The 21,885-nt window shown below is 52.4% G+C and overlaps 1 protein-coding gene and 1 pseudogene across 12 annotated transcripts in view; one reads left to right on the forward strand and one right to left on the reverse strand.

Annotated features, from left to right (window-relative positions):
* Nucleotides 1-3,423, reverse strand: part of CHKA (choline kinase alpha) — a 68,129-nt gene extending 64,706 nt beyond the window's left edge. For 5 of the 12 annotated variants that reach the window (XM_072758540.1, XM_072758543.1, XM_072758539.1 and 2 more), the window contains exon 1: nt 2,095-2,580. In XM_072758540.1, coding sequence (XP_072614641.1) covers nt 2,095-2,441 — 347 coding nt within the window. In that variant the 5' untranslated portion in view covers nt 2,442-2,580. Of the gene's footprint in view, nt 1-1,081; nt 1,142-1,694; nt 1,869-2,094; nt 2,673-3,254 lie in introns of those variants that run through there. The other 7 variants (XM_072758551.1, XM_072758547.1, XM_072758553.1 and 4 more) reach the window with 6 other exon arrangements.
* A 9,196-nt stretch (nt 3,424-12,619) lies between these two features.
* Nucleotides 12,620-13,258, forward strand: LOC112923966 (ubiquitin-conjugating enzyme E2 variant 1-like; annotated as a pseudogene).
* Nucleotides 13,259-21,885: the final 8,627 nt, after the last annotated feature.

The following is a 21,885-nucleotide window of genomic DNA, read 5'->3' on the forward strand; positions in this document are numbered from 1 at the left end:
CATCCAAAGGCGCCTCCTGTGCCAAGTCTAAGCAAGGACACAGACCTGAACTCCTGGCCTCAGAAACAGCAGAGAGAGAAGACAGCAGGTGTGGATGCAGAAGCAGCTCACGTGATCTCACCTGCCACTGCAGGTAGAGGAGGGGCTTCTGGGGGAGTGCAAAGGTGGCAGTGGTCCTGGGGTTCTGGCCAGCTGCTGTTACCAACCCAAAACAGAAAGCAGCAAAAGCATATTCCAGGGTGGGAAGGATTAATAGGGTTAAATGTGGGACAGATGGACTGAGATGAGGTGGTAAGGTCTGATAAAGCGCTGCAGAGGGACCAGCACTCAGCCAAAGCTGAAAGATCATCAAGAGTAACACCTAATAGCTGGAGCCACAGGAAAAGCCACTGCCCATGGAGGTTCACCAGATTTCAACCAAGGGGAACCCTATTCCCCACCCTCAACTGCCTCTTTTGCTTTTAAAAGCTAGGTATCACCCCCTTACCTCTTACCCTCTTCCTGTGTCCTAAGTCACCTCTTTCTCCTTATTAAATGGATTCCATAACCACATTCTCTTTCAGAAAACAGAACTAAGAGGCAATGTATCCCATACATTGTTTTAAAACCAAACCAAAATGAAGCTTCCAAGACCATTCCTAGGACTACTTAGTCTTGGAGAAAAGAAACAAAACACATCCTCAATGCTCTTACAATGACAGTTTTGGGAAAACACAAAGGTTTAACTGACCAGTGACAGTCCCCCAAAAGGAGCCACAAAAAAAGTCTTAAGGCTGGATCCCAGGGTGTCCAAACGTCTTCACAGGCAACAGGCAAGGGCACCAGAGCAGGAGGAGGGGTACAAGAGACCTAGCAGTTCAGGCTCTGACAAAAGCAAACAGCCACTGACCTCAAGCCCCTCTAGGTTTTTCATCTTACGGACTGATGACACGGCCTCTGATGAGCTCTACTGCCTTTTTCAAGGAGGAATTTTCAGGCCTAACTAAATGTGATCGTTTTGGAGAGTTTCATCAAAACAAAACAAAACAAAACGTCAGTAGGCAATTGTGAGATTATCTGAACATCTGTTTTTCATTCCTACCTTTTGACTCTCACTGCTCCATGAGCAAATCTGTGAGAGGCCACAGGCACAACAAGGAAGTGAAGCTTGGTTATTGTGTCGCACTGGCAGCTCTGCTCAAAGGCTGGGCACTGAAAAGGAATCAAATGACTACAACTGGATTTGGGGATTATCAGTGGCAGCCAGCCAGTTTCTACATAGGACGCTCAACCTGGCCAACCAGCTAAAAGAAAGTCAGCAGAGAGAAAAAAAAAGAAATGCATTTTTAAAGGTCTCAACAGAAGGACACACACAAACTGTTAAATGGTTATCTCATGGCAGCAGAAACCAAGGGAGTCTGTTTTCCTGTTAAGTCTGAATACATTACACATACTCTTTTTGTCATTTAAATTTACGACTCAACATTTTTAGTTTAAAAAGTGGGAGGGGAAAAGGAGGGAAACTCCTTCTCCCTTGCTCATAATTCTTGGAGCCACACCTCCTAAACTTTGACCACAAATACAGCCCTGGGCCTGAACAGTGTCGGCGCGGATGAACCACTATCACCCCCTTGGACACTAACAAATAAATGACTCTCTTGAGAGCGGAGAGAAAAAGCAAACCCACGGACTCGAGGAACTAGAAGCCAAGTTACCAGGTGATTTTTTTTGAAAGTCAGTCACGACACCCGTCCGCGTTCTCAAGGCCCTCAACCGCAAAGGGACTTCCCAGGCAAATGTTAGGCTTCGGGACAAAACGCACTTGTGATTCAGCGGCATTGTTCTGCTGACGGTTTCCCACGAGACCGGTCCTCCTCCCCCCTCCCCCCCCCCCCCCCCCGCAACAGCCTGTCTCCTGGAAGGTCCCGGCGGCGCCGCGGGGCCCCGGCCGCGGTCGGGGAACCGGGTCCGGAGCCACCGCGCGGCCCGCAGGCCCCGCCCCCTCGGCCCGCAGGCCCCGCCCCCGCCCGGCAGCATCACCTGACCGGGTAGCGGCGGGTAGCGGCTGGCCGCGGGGGCCCCGGGCGCCCACCCCGGCGGGGCACCGCCACCGACCTGATGACGCTGATGTGGAACTGGTCCTCGAGAAGGCCCCGCCAGGCGCCGGGCAGGAACTCCCTGCACCACAGATAGGCCCTGCGCCGCGTCCGAGGGTCGGGCTGCTCGTCGGCCGGCGGCGGCGGGGGCAGCGGCAGCGGCGGCGGCGGCGGCTGGGGCAGCGCGAGCGGCGGCGGCGGGCCGCCCAGCTGCTTGGGTTCGCGGTCGCTGGCGGCGTCGCGCTGCTGCCCCACGCCGGGCGCCGGGGCTGCGTTGCCGCCGCCGCCGCCGCCGCCGCCGCAGCTCAGCAGCAGCCCGAGCGGCGAGGGCTCCGCCTCGCCCCCGTTGCAGAACTTGGTCTTCATGCCGGGCAGACGGCTGAGGAGGCGCGGGCGGCCGCAGCGCGAGAGGGCGAGGCTCAGGGTCCGGCCGGGCGCCCCCCTCACGGAGGCCGGGCGCGGAGGCGGCTCGCCGGCTCTCCGACGGGCCGGCCGGGAGCGGGCGCGGCGGTTGCGGGCGCGCCGGGCGGACGCGGGGCGGCGGCGCGGAGAGAGCGGGCGGCGGGCGGCGGCGGCGGCGCTCGGCTGGCCCTGCTGGCCGCGGCGCTCGCTCCTATACCGCCGCCGCACGAGGAGCGCCGCTCGCGTCGCAGCCCGCCCTCGAGCTCGCCGCGGATTGGCTGGCGCCCGCCGGCCCGGCGCATCACAACCGCCGCCGCCCTCGCCACGCCACCTCCCTATTGGCTGCGGTGCCGCCCCCCGCCCCGGGCGCTGCCGGCGCGGGGGGCGGGGCCGGCGCGGGGGGCGGGGGGCGGGAGGCGGGGCGTCGAGCCGGCGCCGGGGGTCGCGGGGTTGGAGGGCAGCGCGCGAGGTGCGGGGGCGCCCCTGGAGCGGTGCGGGGACCGGGTGAGGGCGGCCCCTCAGCGGGGGTCTGGGGCTCGGATCTGTGAGCCGAAAGTTTGCTTGGGCCCCTGGAGACCCCAGGGCGTCAGAGGCCGGGGCCTGGCCGGGGGCAAGCAGGAAGCTGGTGCCTGGAAGCTGGCTCCTCTTTCCGCACGACCTTGGGGCAGGGCCCCTCCTTCTGCAGCTCCGTGGGTGTGTTTTTATAACATTTCCCGGCGCCGGCTCAGCTCCTCGCGGCCACGCTGCGTCCAGCCAGAAGCCAGAGGAGTGACTTACCCCTGGTCAGAAGCCCAGGTCCAGGTCTCCGGCAGCCTCAGTTTCCCTGTCCTTGGTGCTGAGGACGCCAGAGCCTCGAGGCTCGGGGCGGGCGGGGCGGCATCCCGCAGCGGGGCTCCGGCCAAAGGTGAATGACACGGGGCTGCTGGCTTTGTGGGCGCGCCCCGCCCCGCGCAGGGGGCAGCCCCGTGACCGCGACTAATGCACCTTTGCCCGCGGAGGGGGACGACGGCCCTGCTCCCCTTGCCGTAGGGGCCGCTGTGCCTCACTCCTCTTTGACCCTCCCGCCCCGATCCTTTCTGGAAGTGGGTTACAGATAAGCATAAAAATTATGGATCCTAGTTTATGGGACATGAGCTGGGACGAGAGGTTTCCCAGGCTGCTTAGGAAATTAAGCGCCTGGATTACAGAAAATGGCTTGTGTGGGATTTCAGCCTGCCCGAAAATCTCTTTTTAGACAGCGTGTACTTAGCTGAACTTGCTCCAAGAAAAATGGTCTGATTGAGAAAAAGCGTCCTAATGAAAGGGGGCTTTTGATGAGACAGCTGTAGAGATGGGTCCGGAACACTGGGCTAAGGACCTGGGAGTAGCCTAGGCGTTTGGGTGGAAGGGAAGGTGAGAGTCCCATTGGATATTTGAAAAGCTGGGAAGTCAAGGTCTCCAGTCAGGCCATTTAGATAAAATAGTCAAGGACTTTGTCTAAAAATAATACTCGTAAGGGAGGTGGGGCTGTGTCCACCGGCCTGCGCAGGTGACAGACCTTTTTGTCCCACTGTCCCCTGGCAGCCACCTAGTAATCTCCGGAATGCCAGAAACCTGGCAGGGAGGAAAGGGCACTAGAAGTAACTCTGGCATCTGCTGGTTTGGGCTTTTAGAACCCACAGGCGCCTTTATGGGATGGCAGTTCCCTGTGGGAAGGAAAGGATGCCTTATTAAAGGTACTTCCATTTATAGATATGAAGACTGAGTCCTACAGAAGCTGCATGCCTCAGCTGAGGTCTCTTAGCTAAGATGAGAAGTGAGCGCAGGGCATCCTGGCTCCTTTGTGTGAAGAATATTACTTCCAAGAGGGTAGAAAACTTCCCTCCCCTACAATCAAACAAAATCCTGAATGTAGCTCTAATAAGCTCATCCTTGGCTTGGCCACTCAGCTCCCACCCTTAGTGCTGGGACAAAACCACCAGGGCAGAGGCTGAGGAAGCTTGGCATATCATGATGCTAAAATAATAGGTTTTACATGAAAAAAAGACTAATTCTGCCCTAAAAGTAAGGGAAGCCTTGCCAGGGGGTGTTTGAGCAAGGCTTTGAAAGGTTGAAAAAGGCATTTTCCAGGCAGTCCCCTTTCCAGAGTAATCAATGAGGATGTATAATGAAGATGGGGCTTGGCACCAAGTAGGTGCTCAGGAAAAGCACTGGACCTATCAGGCTCCACAAGGACAAACCCAGAGTGATAAATATGTTCGTGACCTTTGAGCTGCCAACCACATTCTCAAGACTTTCTCCCAAGAAGTCATCCAGAGCGGAAAGCCCCATGCATCATACCATCCACTGCCTCACCATCTGTAATTGGAGAAAGCTGGAAATAACCTCAGTGTTTGTCCAGCACCTGGACCAAGCTATAAAAGATATTTGGGTCCATGGAGCACTTGGCTGGCTTAGTCAAATAGGGCATGTGCCTCTACATCTGGGGGTGGCGAGTTCAGGCCCCACACTGGACGTAGAGCTTACTCAAAAAAAAAAAAAAAAAAAAAAGATGTTGAGCCTACACGTTGGTGTATCAGGAGTTAAATGTGTCCAGGTCAAAGGTGATACGAAGGATTCATTTTCCACATTATTTATCAAGGGCCTTCACTGGGCCAGTCATTGGCAACACTGCATAGTGAGGAAAACAGCTCTGCCTGGCTCCTATTCCAATCTAGAATAGCAACACTGTCCAACCACGGCCACCCAGTGCCTCTCTCCTCATCCCTGTTTGTTTATTGTGTATTGTCCATCTTCTCAACACATGGAGCATCCAGGAAAGCTGGGACCTTGAATATCTTTCTCCGAACCCATGACAGACAGGCCCTGATGTTTGTGAACACTCAAATATTGGCTGACTAGATGAAATTCTGGCTCAGTACTTCCTAACCATATCTTTGAACTGAGCCTCAGTTTCCTCAGCTGTAAAATGGGGCTGACAGGCATACCTCAGAGACATTACAGGTTCATTTCCAGGCCACCACAATAAAGCAGATATCACAATAAAGTCAGTGAAATGAATGTTTTGATTTCCCAGTGCAGATAAAAGTAATAATTCCACTATACTATAGTTCATTAAGTGTACAATAGCATGTCCAAAATAAAAAACAGCGTATATGCCTTAATTTAAAAATATTTTATCGCAAGACACCTAGATGGTAGAGCATGGGACTCTCGATCTCAGGGTTGTGATTTCAAGCCCCACATCAGATGTTGAGATTACTTGAAAAAATCTTAAAAGAATATACTGCTAATAAATGCTAATCATTCTCTGAACTTACAGTGAGTTGTCATCGCAGATCATCATAACAAATACAATAATGAGGAAAAAGTTGGAAATATTGCTATAATTACTAAAATGTGACACAGAGACACCAAGAGAGTCAATGCTGTTGGAAAAAATGGTACCGACAGCCTTGCTTGATGCGAGGTTGCCGCAAATCTTGCATCTTAAAAAATGCAGTGTCTGTGAAGTGCAATGAAACAAAGCACAGTAAAACGAAGCATGCTTGGTGTAATCCCCAAGGCACAGAGGTGTTGTGACGGGGGAACAAGAGGATGCCAGGAGCAAGAAGCACCTGTATTGTTATGTAGTGTACTGCATGACATGGCTTCTCTGCCAGTGGCTGGTATTCAGTAATGAATAATATACATACTTGGAGCAGCTCAGCCCAAGAAGACAATGTCATCTCAGAAAAGAATTCATTTTGGGATGGAATGTACATTCTCTGATCAAAATGTCAATATGCATGCACAAGTGGCCAAGGCTTAAAGAGAAATTTGCTATGGCAGGTACTGGGGCTGGAGAGAGGGTGTTCCCATAGCAAAAACTTCCTTCTGGGACATAAGAAAATAATTTCCAAAAGCTCTGGTTGTTGCTGAATTCTGAGAGCAGACACAGAGGGTGTGGATGATAGGCCTTAGGAGCAATGTGGGAAGGAGGTGGTTGGGAAGTCTGACCAGTCCCTGACATTCCTGCAGACTCATGCCTCTGGTCTGGCCAGGGGTGTCCCCAGGACCACTGGGCAGACCAGGGTCCCATGGGCCACAGCCCTGCCATCAATTCCAACTGCAAGGCCTATTCAAAGGAAGAGCTTTCTGAGTCTACGTCCCCCAAAATGGAAGAGACCTCACCCCAGGACTTCCTGTGAATGCAGAGGAGACTTGTCCATCTGCATCAAAATCACCTTTGGACCATTAGGTGCAGTGGGGGTTCAATGAGGCAGCAGAGTCCTAGCTGTGCTGGGCTTGCCACCCCCTTCTAGGCTGCACCCGGGACTAGGCCCCCCTACTTCTTTTCTGATCCTTAAAATATTGATGGGGAGTGCTCAGAGGCCAACAGGCTGAGATCCTATATGCTCCGATTGGGTTTCAGTCCCCTCCAGCAGAGTAACAAGGGGCTGGGCCTCTTCATGGCATGCCTGGGTTTGGTCCTACCCTACTCTGTCAGCTAGCTAGAGGCTGGGCTGGCCTAGCAGCAAGTCTCTGAACCCAAGCGTGGTCCTACTTGGTGGCCTCCTACCATATACTTAGCCCCAGTGAATTCAGGCCACAGGCAGGGCTTAGGGCCTGGCGGGCTTAAAGAAAGCCGGTGACTTGAATGCCTACTGTCTGGTGGATGGAACAGGCCCTCCCACCATCCATCCCCCATTTTGCAGGGATCCTGAGCGCAGAGTGAATGTAATGAAAGATAGGTAAAAACCTATCTTTGGATCTTGTGCCTCCATGCCTGTTGTGGCCTTGGACAAGTCACCTACCTGCCCAAGCCAGAGGAAGATCATTGTTCCTACCCTACAGCATTGTTGGGGAGAGTCACTGACACAAGCAGAGAAAGTACCGGCCACAAAGTCAGGACCCCACGAAGGGCGGCTGTGCCTTTCTACTGACTATTAGCTGGATTCCCAGAGGTTGGAAGACAGCAGCCATCACCTGTTGTCAGGAAGGGAGCACCTGCAAGCAGTACATCCCAAGTGCCCCTGGGAGAACATAGCCTACAGGAACTCTGGGGGCTCCTAGAGGTCTAAGAGGGCCTGGGGCCTTTTCTGTTTTTTGAGACTCCTGGCACTTTCAAAAATGAAGAAATACTTCAATAGGATTATTAAAACCAGGTCATATTTTAAATACTTATGCTGAACAAATTGATGCTTGTATATCACACATGCAAAAGGTCTCAGGCAAGATAATTTTACTATACATAAGCTAATAGTGGCAAAGGGTATAGTGTGAAGAACATCTTTCAAGCCTGACCACATATCTCTGTGTTAATCTGTCCTTATTTAGAGAAGACAGCCAAAATCTAAATACAAGGCCTTTCTGAGGTCCCTGCGGGAGACCCTGGGCAATGGCCATCCATCTACTGGAAGTGATCCCAAGGGCCACCCAGAGCCTGTGGTTGGTTTGTTTGTTTTTTAAAAAAGCTTTTATATATTTATTCATGAGAGAGAGAGAGAGAGGCAGAGACAGAGACACCGACATCCTGGATAAGCAGAGCCGTGGGTCTCAGCTTACCCATCTGCACAGGCTCCGTGCAGGGAGCCCAGTGTGGGACTTGATCCCGGGACTCCAGGATCACGTCCTGAACTGAAGGCAGGTGCTAAACCGCTGAGCCATCCAGAGATTACCACCCCCCTCCTTTTTTTTAAAGATTTTATTTATCTATTTGAGAGAGAGAGAGTAGCCTGTGTTTTAAAGTACATCTTTCAAACTTACTTTCTAAATTTGGTGAATACCTATCCTGTGGTTTTGAGCCTTACAAGCATTACTTTTGTAACACAATAAGTGCATTTTAACTTTTAAAAATATTTTATTTATTTGACAGAGCACAAGCAGAGGGAAAGGCAGAGGGAGAGGGAGAAGTAGGCTCCCTGCTGAGCAGGGAGCCCAATGAAGGGCTCAATGCCAGGACCCTGGGATTATGACACTAGCCAAAGGCAGATGCTTAACCAACTGAGCCACCCAGGCTGCCCCAATAAGTGCATTTTTAAAAAGATCCTAGATATGATGAACATCATGGCATGGGAATGAGACTTCTGGACTAGAAGTCCAGAAGCCTTGACTCTGACACTGCAGCCTTCTGAGCTCCTGTCTCCTCAGTCAGCCCTGGGCTCTGCGGGCTGGACTTGTGCCAGGTGGCCTTGGCACAGCTCTCCTTTCTGTGGAAGAGAACCAGCAGGATCCAAAGATGCCCTGTGCAGATGGGTAAGCTGAGACCCAGGGCTCTGCTTATCCAGGATGCCATGGCCACTGCTGGGCCACGCCCATCTACTTCCCTTTCTCCCAGCCCAGGATCTGGCTTCTACTTGCTGGGAGGGTCTCTTCTCTTAGGGGTACTTGGCATCCCTAGCCCCAATGCCCCTGACTCTGTCCTCACTCCCTTTTAGTGAGCGACTGGGAAGCAAGGAAGCTGGCAGCCCTCAACCCCACAGGGCCTGACAAAGCCACTCAGAAGTCGGTGGAACCCCACTGGCGACCCTCCATGTGACCCTGGCTGGTCCCAGAGCCTCTTAGAACGCCATGTAACAGGGTAGAGGGAGAGAATGAAGGAGAAAGCAGAAGGCGACCTTGGAAGATCTGGGTCCTGGGAGGCTGTGGCTGGACCCTCCTCCCAGCCCCGCTGTCTGGGCCAAATTCCAGGCGGAGCCGCTGTCCTTGGGGTAAGGAATCTGGCCCGGCGGGATTCCTGCGCCACTCCCCTCTGGGCAAGAGAGGGTGCAGGCCCAGCTGGCAGGTGCCGGGCAGGAGGAGGAGGGGGCGGGGTCTGCTCCGAGAGGGGGTGCCCCCCCAGATCCCACCCACCAGGGCGAGCCACCCAGCTCGGCCTCCCTCCCCGCGCGGCCACCCTGCCCTGCAAGTCCCGCGGCCCCGCGGGGCCTGGCCGGAGCCCCCCTTCCCCCCCCCCCCCCCCCCCCCCCCGCAATGTTCGGTCAGCCGACGGCTGTCTGCCCCCCTCCGACCAGCCTGACCAAGCTGCCCTCGCAATTAGAGCAACAGCAGCAAGGAACCGCCCTGGGCCACGGCGCCAGCGTGTGACCGGGCAAAGGTTCGCGTCCCCGGAGCCAGGACTAATCCGGGCTGCGACCGACGGAGGCCAAGGGTCCGCGCCCCCAGCCCCCTCCCTGGGGGGCTCGTGCGGCGAGCTCCCCACCCTCTCTGGGCCCCTACACCGCCTTCAGGGCCCGCAGGCGCTAGGGGCCCTGTGCGTGTTCACGGAAGGAACGGAGATGCCCGCGCGGGGCGGGGGGCGCCACGTTGCCTGACTGCTCATCCCGGGTCCACCCTGTTCACAGTTTGGCCCCGATCAGGTGATTGTACTGTTTGCATCTCTGTTCCCTGCCGGTAAAGTGGGGACAACAGGAGTCCCTGCCCCGTATGGTCATTAGAAGGATCACACGAGTGACTAGAGCTGAGGACAGAACCTGGAACGTGGCCAGGGCCTGAAAAGAGAAAAGAACATGGTTCTCCGCATCTACCTGCATGACCCCTGCCACTCTGGCCTGTGTTCTTGAACCCTCGCTGGCTCTCTCTCTCTCTCTCTCTCTTTTTTTTTCACCCTCTTTTAAAACACTTTTTTGGGGACGCCTGAGTGGCCCAGTGGTTGGGCATCTGCCTTAGGCTCAGGGTGTGATCCTGGAGTTCTGGGATCGAGTCCCGCATTGGGCTCCCTGCATGGAGCCTGCTTCTCCCTCTGCCTGTGTACCTGCCCCCTCTCTGTGTCTCTCATGAATAAATAAATAAAATCTTAAAAAAAAATACTTTTTTTTTTAATTGAAGTATAGCTGACATACAATGTTATATGGGTTTCAGGTGTACAACATAGTGATTGGACAATTCTATACCTTATGCTCCTGGCACCAGGGTCAGTTAGTCACCATCTGTCACCATACAATGTGATTACAATACCACTGACAATTTGTTCCCTATGCTGTTCTTTTCATCCCCGAGACTTATTTATTTTATAACTAGAAGTCTGTGCCTTCTTTTCTTATGTGGATGCCAGCTGCCATGCTCTGCACTCATCACTGGAAATAGCCCCATCCTGAAATTTGTTTTGGAGCATCCCACTTTGGGTCCATTGGCCCCAGCTCTGCACTTAGACCTCTCCTCTAGGACCCTCCCTAGCTACAGATTTCTGATTGATTGATTGATTTTTCTTTCTTTTAAAGATTTCATTTATTCATGAGAGGCACAGAGAGGCAGAGACATAGGCAGAGGGAAAGGAGGCTCCCTGAGGGGAGCCCCATGCAGGACTCAATCCCAGGACCCCGGGATCTCGACTGAGCCAAAGGCAGACAGACGCTCAGCTCAACCACTGAGCCACCCAGGTGCCCCTTCTGACTCCTTTCAAGCCTCCGTTGGTGGCCTTAGCACTATCTGCCCTCCAGCCAGCAGCCCCAGTGTGGATTCCACCCCTCATGAACATACTTGGCTCTCTTGACAGAGACGCTGAGAGAACACTCCCACTATCCAGGGGCACCTCTCCTTCTTGGGCAAGTAGGAAGATCATATTTCCCAGTCCCCTGCTCCTTTGCAGCAGACAAGGACCACATGACTCCTTAAAAAGGCCACTTCTGGGAAAGCCTCTTTGCACCTGCCATGTCCCTTGTCTCTGACTAGCAGCAAAGGATCCAAGGGACGAAGCCAGGGCAGCCACACCAGCTCCAAGACACCTGGGTCCCTGGATCAGCACGTGGGAGACAACCTGCCTATCATGTGAATAGACCAAGATAGGAACAGAGTTGAACATGTCCCTGAACAGCCTTGAGGGTTAAATACCCAGTATACCTTCCCCATAGTCATCCCCTTCCATGGTAAGCCAGGGCGCTGGGTGCAAGGTGAAGCCAGCATTACAAGACAGGGAGTCTTGTGTCCCAAAGCTGAGGAGAGATGCTTGGCCACCAACACATGCAAGGAGTTTGTTGGCCCTCTGTGAGCCAGAAGCAGGGCTCTGTGGTGCTCAGTGACTGCCATCTGGGAGCTGAGCGTCCTAGCACTTGGCTGACCCTTCCTCTGCTGTAATCACCTGGCAAACCCCCACCTTAGGTGAGCCCAACCTGCCCTTCTCAACTGCCACACAGAAAAGCTGAATGTTCCTGAATACCCTATAACTGGTTCAACTGGTTTTACCTGAAATCCATGCCCCGAGCATAGTGGGGTCCTTATACTGTCCTACTTCCTGTTCCAGGAAGTTGGTCTTTCTCTTCCTGTTCCAGGAAGTTGGTCTTTCTCATCAACTTTACCATTTTTTTTTAAGATTTTATTTAAAAAAAATAAAATAACGATTTTATTTATCCATTTGAAAGAGAGAGAGGACAGAGACAGCATGAGCAAGGTAGTGGGGGGACGAGGGAGAGGGAGAAGCAGACTCCCCACTGAGCAGGAAGCCTGTCGCAGGGCTCGATCCCAGGACCTGGGACCGTGGGACCATGACCCGAGGCAAAGGCAGATGCCCATCCGACTGAGCCACCCAGGCACCCCAACTTTACCATCTTAAACACATTTAACTGTATAATTCATTGGTGTTAAGTAAATTCACAATGTTGTGCAACCAATCTCTAGCATTTTTTTCCTCTCATAGAACTGAAACTGTCTGCATTAAACAACCTCCCATACCCCCTCCAACCCCTGGTAGCCTCTATTCCACCTTCTGTGTCTGAATTTGTCTGCTCTGCATATCTTTTGTTTGTTTGTTTGTTCTTTTTAAAGATTTTGTTTATTTATGAGAGACACAGAGAGAGGCAGAGACATAGGCAGAGGGAGAAGCAGGCTCCCTGTGGGGAGCCCAGTGCGGGACTCGATTCCAGGACCCCAGGATCGCGACCTGAGCCAAAGGCAGACGCTCAACCACTGAGCCAGCAGGCATCCCAGAATTGTATTCCGTTTTAAGACTGAATAACGGGATCCCTGGGTGGCGCAGCGGTTTTGCGCCTGCCTTTGGCCCAGGGCGCGATCCTGGAGACCCGGGATCGAATCCCACGTCGGGGTCCCGGTGCATGGAGCCTGCTTCTCCCTCTGCCTATGTCTCTGACTCTCTCTCTCTCTGTGTGTGTGTGTGTGACTATCATAAATAAATAAAAATTAAAAAAAAAGACTGAATATTATTCCGTTGTATGGGACAGTGGCCCAAGATGGCAGCTACCACGGGCTTGGGAGCAAAAGTGCCTCACAATTTTTGACTGTTGGAAGAATTGGAAGAAGGCCAGAAAGGAGTAAGAGATGGCATTGTTAGCTGGGGTCTAGAAGATGACGAAGATATGACACAAGATGGACGGGGGGACACCTGGGTGGCTCAACGGTTGAGCATCTGCCTTTGGCTCAGGGCGTGATCCCAGTTTGGGGATTGGGTCCCACAATGGGGTCCCTGTGAGAAGCCTGCTTCTCCCTCTGCCTGTGTCCCTGTCTCTCTCTCTCTGTCTCTGGGTCTCTCATGAATAAATAAAATATTTAAAAAAAAAAACAAAAACAAGATGGACAGGGATGATAATTGGGCCTCCAAGAACAATTTATGAAAACTGAATATACAACCTTAAAATAGAATGTAGACCTAAGTACCCAGAAGCAACCCCCCTTTGTAAGATTTGTAACAAAAATTAATATGGAGTTTATAGTTCTAGTGGAGTGGTGGACCCAAAAGCCATATCCGTACTAGCAAAATGGCAGAACTCATATAGCACCAAACTTGTCCTGCAAGAGCTGCGGCACCTAATGATGTCTAAGAAGACATGAAATTCCCTCAGCCACCTGAAGGACGGTATTACAGCAATTAATCAAAAAGAGAAAACACAGGCCCTCCCCTCACCCTTGCCATTCGATTCAAGCAGTCATTTTCCACAGTAATGCATTTTCTAGATACGTCTCATAGACCTAAAAAGTACTGGAAAGAAAGCTCCCATTCAAAGGCAATTTATCTTAAGATACTGTAAATGATACTAATTTTTTGTCCTTTTGAAATATGTAAGTTGTGCTATAACAACAAAAAAAAATTCCGTTGTATGGATATGCCACATCGTGGGACACCTGGGTGGCTCAGCGGTTGAGCGTCTGCCTTCAGCTCAGGGCCCGATCCCGGGTTCTCGGGATCGGGTCCACATCGGGCTCCTTGCATGAAGCCTGCTTCTCCTCCCTCTGCCTGTGTCTCTGCCTCTCTTTCTGTGTCTCTCATGAATGAATAAATAAAATCTTAAAAAAAAAAAAAAAAGATATGCCGCATTGTTTTACCCATTCATGCATTTGATTGTTTGCTTCTACCTACCAGCTATTGTGAATAATATTGCTAGGAATTTTGGGGTACAAATATCTGTTCAAATCTCTACTTTCAATTCTTCTGTGTGTGAAGTGCAATTATTGGATCAAATGGTGATTCTATGTTTAATTTTTTGAGGAACCACATACTTTTTTTTCCATAAGCGGCTGCACCATTTTTACCCTCCCACAGTACACAAGGGCTCCAGTTTCTGCATACTCTCACCAACATCACTGCTTTCTGTTTGTTTTGTTTTTCTGTTTTATCTTTAGTAATGGGCTTCTAAAAGGTGTGAAATGGTATCTCCTTGCAGTTTTGATTTGCATTTCCCTTAATGATTAGTGATGCCGAGCATCTTTCCATGTGCTTACTGGCTATTTGCATACCTGTGAAAGCTTTTCATAGAAATAAATACCTAGACACAGCACAGTATCCTGGTCTCTTTGTCCAGAACCTTCTCCCAAATTTCAGCTTAAATGTTGCTGGTGATGAGATTCTCCCCCTTTTACTGGCCACCTTTCCTCAGCTTGGGATGGGCCCTCTGAGCCTTTCATTCACACCTCTTAGGGTCAGGAGATTTATGGAGCAGTTTCCTTCTGTTCTACTTCCTTGGTCCCTGCCACCTTTTCTTCTCCTGGGGAGTTAGAGCCCCATCCTGCCAGGCAGACATCACCATGGTCATTGGGGGTTTGCTGGATGCCCTCCCAATCTCTTTGAATCTATGGGTTTGGAATAATTTTGTGTCTGCCTTTTTTTCCTTAAAATTATATTGCTGCCTTGGCAACAGTAGATAGATTAATGGATGGACAGAGGAATGGGCGATGGATAGAAATACGATACGACAGCTACAGTAGAATAGTAGTTATGGTGTCCATGTGAAGTGCATTGTGGGATTCACTGAACGATTCAAATTTTCTGTAGATTTGAGGTTTTTCATAACAAAATGTCAACACACACATATCTTTTTTTATTAGTTACCATCTTTCACTCCTTTAAAGATTTTTAAAAATATATTCATTCATGAGAGAGAGAGGCAGAGACACAGGCAGAGGGAGAAGCAGGCTCCATGCCGGGAGCCTGATGTGGGACTCAATCCCGGGTCTCCAGGATCTTGCCCTGGGCCAAAGGCAGGCGCTAAACCGCTGAGCCACCCCGGGATCCCCAACACACACATATCTTAAGAACCAGTAATTGCACTGCTGGATGTAGGTCGGTACCTGATAGAAATGACTGCTGACTGCTTATGTCCAGCAACAGGCAGGCGTGAACAATGCGCAGCAGCACCACTGGCAGTAGCCCCAGAGAGGAAACAATGCAAATGTCCAAAAGGAGTAGAATGTATAAACAAATTGTGGTATATTTCCATGATTGACTACTACAACTGTGATGAAGAGGACACACCACACTTGAAAGGAATCTCATGGTTGTAACATGGAGTGCAAAAAGATAGACAAAAGAGGACACACCGGTCCCATTTTTGAAGTTCTAGAAGAGCAGACTTAATCAATGGAGGTAGAAATCAGGGTAACAGTTTCCTTTTAGGAAGTATTATTTGGGGCAGGCTAGGTGGCTCCGTCTTCAGCCCAGGGCATCATCCTGGAGACCCGAGATCAAGTCCCACGTCAGGCTGCCTGTATGGAGCCTGCTTCTCCCTCTGCCTGTGTGTGTGTCTCTCTCTGTCTCTCATGAATAAATAAATAAAATCTTAAAAAAAAAAAAAAAAAAAGGAAGTATTATTTGGGAAGGGGCACTCGAGAGCCTTCTGGGGGTTGAAAATGTCCTATGTCTTGAGCTGGGTGGTAGTTTACATGCATGAATATCATGTCCAAAATAATTGAGTTATTTTTTTTTTCTAAAAATTTTATTTATTCAAGAGAGACACAGAGAGAGGCAGAGACTCAGGCAGAGGGAGAAGCAGGCTCCCCGCAGAGTCCATTGCAAGATTCAATCCCCAGACTCGGGATCACGCCCTGAGCTGAAGGCAGCTGCTCAACCGCTGAGTCACCCAGGTGTCCAGTTGAGTTGTTTATTAAAACTTGTGGATATTGTGTAAATTATTCTTCAACTGAAGCATCTATCATAAGCATTCTCCCAAGTCATTTGAAATGTTCTTTGAAGATTCCACCTTCAGTGGCTACATTTTCCCAGCTGTGGAAGAGACCCCTTCATCCTTACTGTCCTCATGTCTTTCTCCAGAACTGATGGGGGAGCCACAGCCCCAAGACCATTGACTGCTCCAGCTGGGTCTACTGATTGCAGATGACAGACACCATTTCAGGCTAATTTAAGAAGGAAAATAATTTGGGCAGCTTGGCTGGCTCAGTCTGTAGAGCACATGACTCTTGATCTCGAAAATTTTGAGTTACAGCGACACGTTGGATGTAGAGATTATTTTTTAAGAAAATAAGGAAAATAATTTATTGGGAGGCTCTCAGGGAAGGTCCCTTCCCAGACCCCCAGGAAGGGGAGAAAACCTGGTTTGGAAAGAAAGAGAAGCTGCCCCACAGTCCTGCAGCCACATTCACCAGAAAGAGCTCCCAGCAGCCTGTGGTTCTTTGTGGAGAAATGCAAAGGCCTGAGCCTAGAGACGGGGGAGTCAAAGACAGGGCTCTGAGGTTCCAACCATTGGAATTCCACATGGCAAAAGGCATGTCCCATGTGGGCCAGTGGCTCCTACCCAAAGAAATGTCATATGATTCCAACAGTGTGTGCATTGAGTGCTCCCTAGGTACCAGGCCCCATGCAAAACTTTTCACACCAATTATTGCACAGTATCATCACACAGCCTATGGGGCCAGTGGCAAGGAGACAGGCACAGGGAGGTTTGGCGATGGGCTCAGGAGTACACAACGGGTGGCATGCTATGCCACACTGGGGGTGCCACTGTACTAGGGCTATGCAGACTTCATGGGCCAGTGACCTCTTTCTAGCCCCTTGTCCCCAGACTATGACTGCCCTGAATGCAGGGCCCAGAAGCCCAAGAAGCCCAAGAATTCCTCAGTATACCCTGCAACAAAGTTCAGGATAGTTTCTGCATGAGGGAAGTGATGGTGGTAGCATATGCTTCACCAGATGTGACATTTGGTCAGTGATTTCTGGGGCGGGGGTGGTGGTGGTGGTGGTTTCCCCAGTGGGGTGGCTCATTCCCTCATGATGCAAGGTCCTGCAATCCTATGTGTCCTGGTTTCCAAACACCCTGGGGCAGGAGGACTGCCGGCCCCTGGTTCTCCTGACTCCTCCAGGGTAAGCCCCAGGGTCTGGCTTCCATGCCTTTCTGTGTGTCTGGCTGAGCCTGGCTTGAGACAGGACCTGGTAAGAAAGTTACTAAAGGAAGTAGCTGGGGTCTCTGGTCTTTGAACAGAAAAATTGGAGTTCTAAGCCAGTCCTGCTGTTTTGGAAGTTTTTGTTTGTTTGTTTGTTTTTAGATTTTATTTATTTATTTGAGAGAGGAGAGAGAGCATGAGCATGAGCATGAGCAGAGGCAAAACCAGACTCCCCGCTGAGTGTGGACTCCCAACATGGGGCTTGATCCCAGGACCCTGGGATCCTGACCTGAGTTGAAGTCGTGTGCTTAACCAATTGAGCCATCCAGGCACCAAGGGTCTGTGGTTTTGAGATGAGTCTTAATCTCATCTTCCTCTGAGTCCTTATTTAGAACAGAATGGCGAGGTCTACCTTTCAGTCTTGGGGGAAAAGTCAAGATAACACATGGAAAATCTACGCCCAGTGCCTACACTTACAGGAGAACTGACAATTAGTTGTTATAATTATCATCCCCCCCCCCCCCCATCTAGCAGATGAGAAAAGCGAGCTCGAGGAGGTGGTGTGATATGCCATGGACCACACAGTCAGGAGGTGGCAGGGCGTGGGTCCAAACCCTGGAGTAAGAGGACCCGGCTCCTCTTCATCTCTCTCAGTGCCTCAGGCCTTAAAGGAAGTTGGTATGGGTCAGGGTCCCCAGGCCCAAGCGGCAGGATGGAGGGAGGGGGCCGCCAGTCTGCCTCCACTCTCTCCTGAGGCTGCCCAAGTAGAGCAATGAGTGGCCTGTGGTCCAGGCTTGTGGCCTCATCTCACTGGGGTCCCTGCCAGCTTGCGTGCTTTACAAGGCAGGGGCCAAAGCCAACTGTTGACAGAAGCTCAGAGAAGGGCAGTGCCTGACCTGGGTCACAGAGCAAGTCAATGACCAGGCTGGCCTGTGGCCTGACCTCTAGGCTCCCAATCCATCACCAAGCCTGGCTTGCTGGGACAGACAAGGCCCTTCTTCACCTCCACAACCAAAACAAAGTTCCACGGTCACTTCCTACAAGAAGCCTTCCCCACACTTCCAGGAGGCTTCATTCATGTCTCCTGGGCTGCCCTCCTCAGAGTCCCCCAACTGAAGTGTGAGTGTCTCCCTGTCAGATGATGGACCACTCAGGGGCAGGAGGCAGGGATTCCCTGGTGGCCAGTGTGTGCCCAGTGTAGATCATGGCACAGAGCAGGTGCTTAGCAAACACCCCATGAGTGAATGAGTGAGGAGATGAGCGGATGTATGGGACCACTGAGTGGCCAGGCAGACAGCCCCAGGGAGCCAGGGCAGCAGGAGCCGGGCCCTCTGGTGCCTCCGTCCAGGGGTGGCCAAAGCTGGGAGAGAAAGAGTCCAGCCCTCTGCAGCTCTCTGTGGCTGGAGTCTAAGTTAAGCCCAACTCAACCCTCTCAACCCAGGTGGCGCTGAGGCCTCTGAGAGCCACATGGCCAGTAACGAGCCGCCACCCCCTCGGCAGTCTGTTCATCGGACCCAGTGCCCAGAAGGCTGCCTCGCACGGGGGTGGCTCACCCCCAGCACGGCCCACATCTGCCACCTCTGACCAAGGACCAGAGGCCAGCCGGGCCATCCCACTGCGTGCTCTGGGGCCCACTATCCATGGGGCATGGGGTGGCAGTGAGCTCAAGCCTGACCGGGGCAGGTAGGCTGGCAGGTGGGGGTGGGGCGGCCCCCAGGGCCCCTCGCCTCCAACTGGGCACCTTGCAAACTCCCCCTGCCCCCCTCTTATTCCTTCTCGAGGTGCCCTGTTAACTCTCAAGCCGCCACTGTGGTCCGTGTCACAACGTGCTTTCCCTTCTTGGTCACGGGGGGGTGGTCAGCCTAGAGGACCTACTTGGTGTCATGCTTGCTCTACCCCCGCCCAGTGCACACCCTGGGCCCTTCACAGGGCCTGTTTCCATCTCCATGTTTCCTGGCTGGACAGATGGGCCCGACCCTTGTGGCTGCATGGGAATCCCCAGAAGCAGCAGTTTCTGTGAAGGCAGGTGGGACTGGGGGCCAGCCAGAGGACAGTGTGCTCCCTCCTGGTGGGTCCACCGCACTCGCCTGGCATGGAGGCTATGACAGTGGCAGGTGCCCTCAACCATGTGTCCCTTGGCCACCAGCCCTTTCCATCCCAGCCCTTGGGCCACATTCCCAGGTCCAACATGGAGCAAGTGCTCTGCTACCTACTTCCAGTCCTTCCTCCGCTGGGAGTCACCAGGCAGGATGAAGAGGGCGTGGGGCACAGGTTGGGCATAACCGTTTTGCCTGGCATGGCCTCTTCACTGAGGGGGAGGAGAGTGTGTCCCAGGCACCCCCGAGGCTGGTGGCAACCTGAAGCTTGGGCTTTTCTGGGGCACCTGAATCCTGCTCTGCTGGCCAAAGGGGATGAGAGGCTGGGATGCTTCTGGGATTTCTTTCTCCAGGGAGGAAGCCCCTTCCCCATCAGCCTGTGGCTTGCCCTAGCCTTCCTGGGTTGACACTGTCAGGCCCCAAAGACCCCATGGGGCTAGAAGGATCAGAGCTGAGCAGAGATGATCAGAGTGAGAGTGGGACATCTGGGAGGGTTCAGGAAGTGACATCTGCCAGGGGTCCAAGGGCTGAGAAGTTGCTGCTCAAGTAAGGATGGGACAGAGAGAAGGTCCAGGAGGAGGGAACAGCAAAGACTCCCTAACCCAAGCGAGCCCCAGGGTTGCTTACCAGTTTCACCCTCCATACTTGAAGCCACCACCCACCAGGGCCTCCCAGGGGTTCTGAGGAACTGGCCCAGTGTGGCGGAGTCCTGGGGACTTCATGACATCGGTGGCACTGTCCCACTCTGAGCCTGAGTCTCCTCCTCCCTCCCAGGAACCACAATGAGGCTCCCTGCCTGCCTACGTTCAGTGTTCCGAGAGAGACTTGGAGGCTTCACCTGATACTCTCCAGGGCAAGAACACACTCATGTCACTGTCGGGGAGGGGCAGGCAGGAAGGGCAGTTGAGCAGTGGCCTCAGTGCTGGCCAGCGTGTCTCACCAGCCTGGCTCCCTGCCATAGCTCCAGGGGCTGGAGGGTGTTGAACATTAACCTCTTTGGTGAGTGGCTCCAGCTAAACAAACACAAACATGTTGTCACAGGTCAATGGTAGCTACCCCCTGCTGCAGCTGTTGGGCTGATTTAATTTGATTTATTTTATTTTTTGAAATCATAAGCAAGTCTAAGTGACTATCACTGAGGCCTCTGTTAAAAGATCTGCCAGCAGAACTGCCTCAGTTTTAAGAATCAACAATGTTGCTCTTTAAGTTGAACTGACTTTCAGGATCCTCTCCAAAGACAAAAAATAGTGCTTCCATCTGTGCTTTTCTTGTACTAAAAGCATATGCAGGAAAACTCTACTTTAGGGACGCCTGGCTGGCTCAGCGCTTGAGCATCTGCCTTTGGCTCAGGGCATGATCCCGGAAACCCGGGATTGAGTCCCACGTCGGGCTCCCTGCATGGAACCTGCTTCTCCCCCTGCCTGTGTCTCTGCCTCTCTCTGTCCATGTCTCTCATGAATAAATAAATAAAATCTTTAAAAAAACACACACACAAAACACTGCAGGGCATACAGTAATAAGGTCAAGCACCTGCTTTATTTATTTATTTTTCCTTTAGCCAAGACCGTAGAAAAGACAATGTTATGTGTGGACTGCATCCAGCCACACCTGAGAACAGAACTAGGGAATGTCACTGTCCAGGGCAAAGGACCAAAGGGGACTGCTTAGCTACGAGCAAGGTGGGTCTTTCAGAGGCAGTGGCTGTGATCAGATGGTGATGGATGTTCTAGATCCACTGGATGAATTCCAGACAGTAGGGTTGCCGTCCAACGACCTGCATCGGCGTCCCGGCCTCTGGCCTTCCTTGCTTCTGTTCTCGTGGCTTCTGTGGATGCCCCTGCTAGTGGCTGACTTGGGCCTCCACCTCAGCTCTCTTCTCTCTCACTTCAGCCTATGCATTCGCTGCTTCCTCCTCTGGCTTGGCTCTTCCGGCTCGGAGGTTGTTGCTAAGAAGAGGCGCTGAGGCCCAAACGGGTCACCGCCTGTGTTGGGCTCCAGGCAGGATGCCCGCCACAGCCAGCAAGGGGGCTTAGGCTGTCCGTGCTACTGGGGGTTCCATCCCCCCCTCTGTCCTGTGAGGAGCCTGGCCCTCCTCTCTGGCCTCCTGGGATGTTTGGGCCACAGCTGGGGCCAGGAGGAGGGGTGGGGAGCCCAAGTGGGGCTGACTGGGGGAAGCAGGAGAAACAGAATAGCCTCTGGAATTAGATTCCAGGAATCCAAAGTGACCAGTAGCTGCTATCCAATGACTGTGGCTACACTGGTGCCCAGGCATCCTTTTGCTGTTCCATTTAATCCTCAGCCAGTTGGGCACGATGATCACTTCCATTTTACGGAACAGGAAGCCAAGGCTGCCAAATTAGGAGGCGGTGTGGACTGAACTTGTCCTGAGGGCACTGGACAAGAACCCCTGTTCCTAACCCCAGTGAGCCCCTGTCTCCCCACCATTCGCACCCAATCTCCCCAGACCACCTGGGCCTGCCCATCCCCATTAATCCTCTGGATTGGCCACCCTGAACTTCTTTTATTTATTTATTTATTTATTTATTTATTTATTTATTTATGATAGTCATACAGAGAGAGAGAGAGAGAGAGAGGCAGAGACACAGGCAGAGGGAGAAGCAGGCTCCATGCACCGGGAGCCCGACGTGGGATTCGATCCCGGGTCTCCAGGATCACGCCCTGGGCCAAAGGCAGGCGCCAAACCGCTGTGCCACCCAGGCATCCCCCACCCTGAACTTCTTACCATTCTTTCAGAGCATCGCCTTGCCTCCAGGACATGGCCGCTCTGCTGC

Source organism: Vulpes vulpes, chromosome 5 (assembly GCF_048418805.1).
Source record: "Vulpes vulpes isolate BD-2025 chromosome 5, VulVul3, whole genome shotgun sequence".
Taxonomy (NCBI): Eukaryota; Metazoa; Chordata; class Mammalia; order Carnivora; family Canidae; genus Vulpes; species Vulpes vulpes.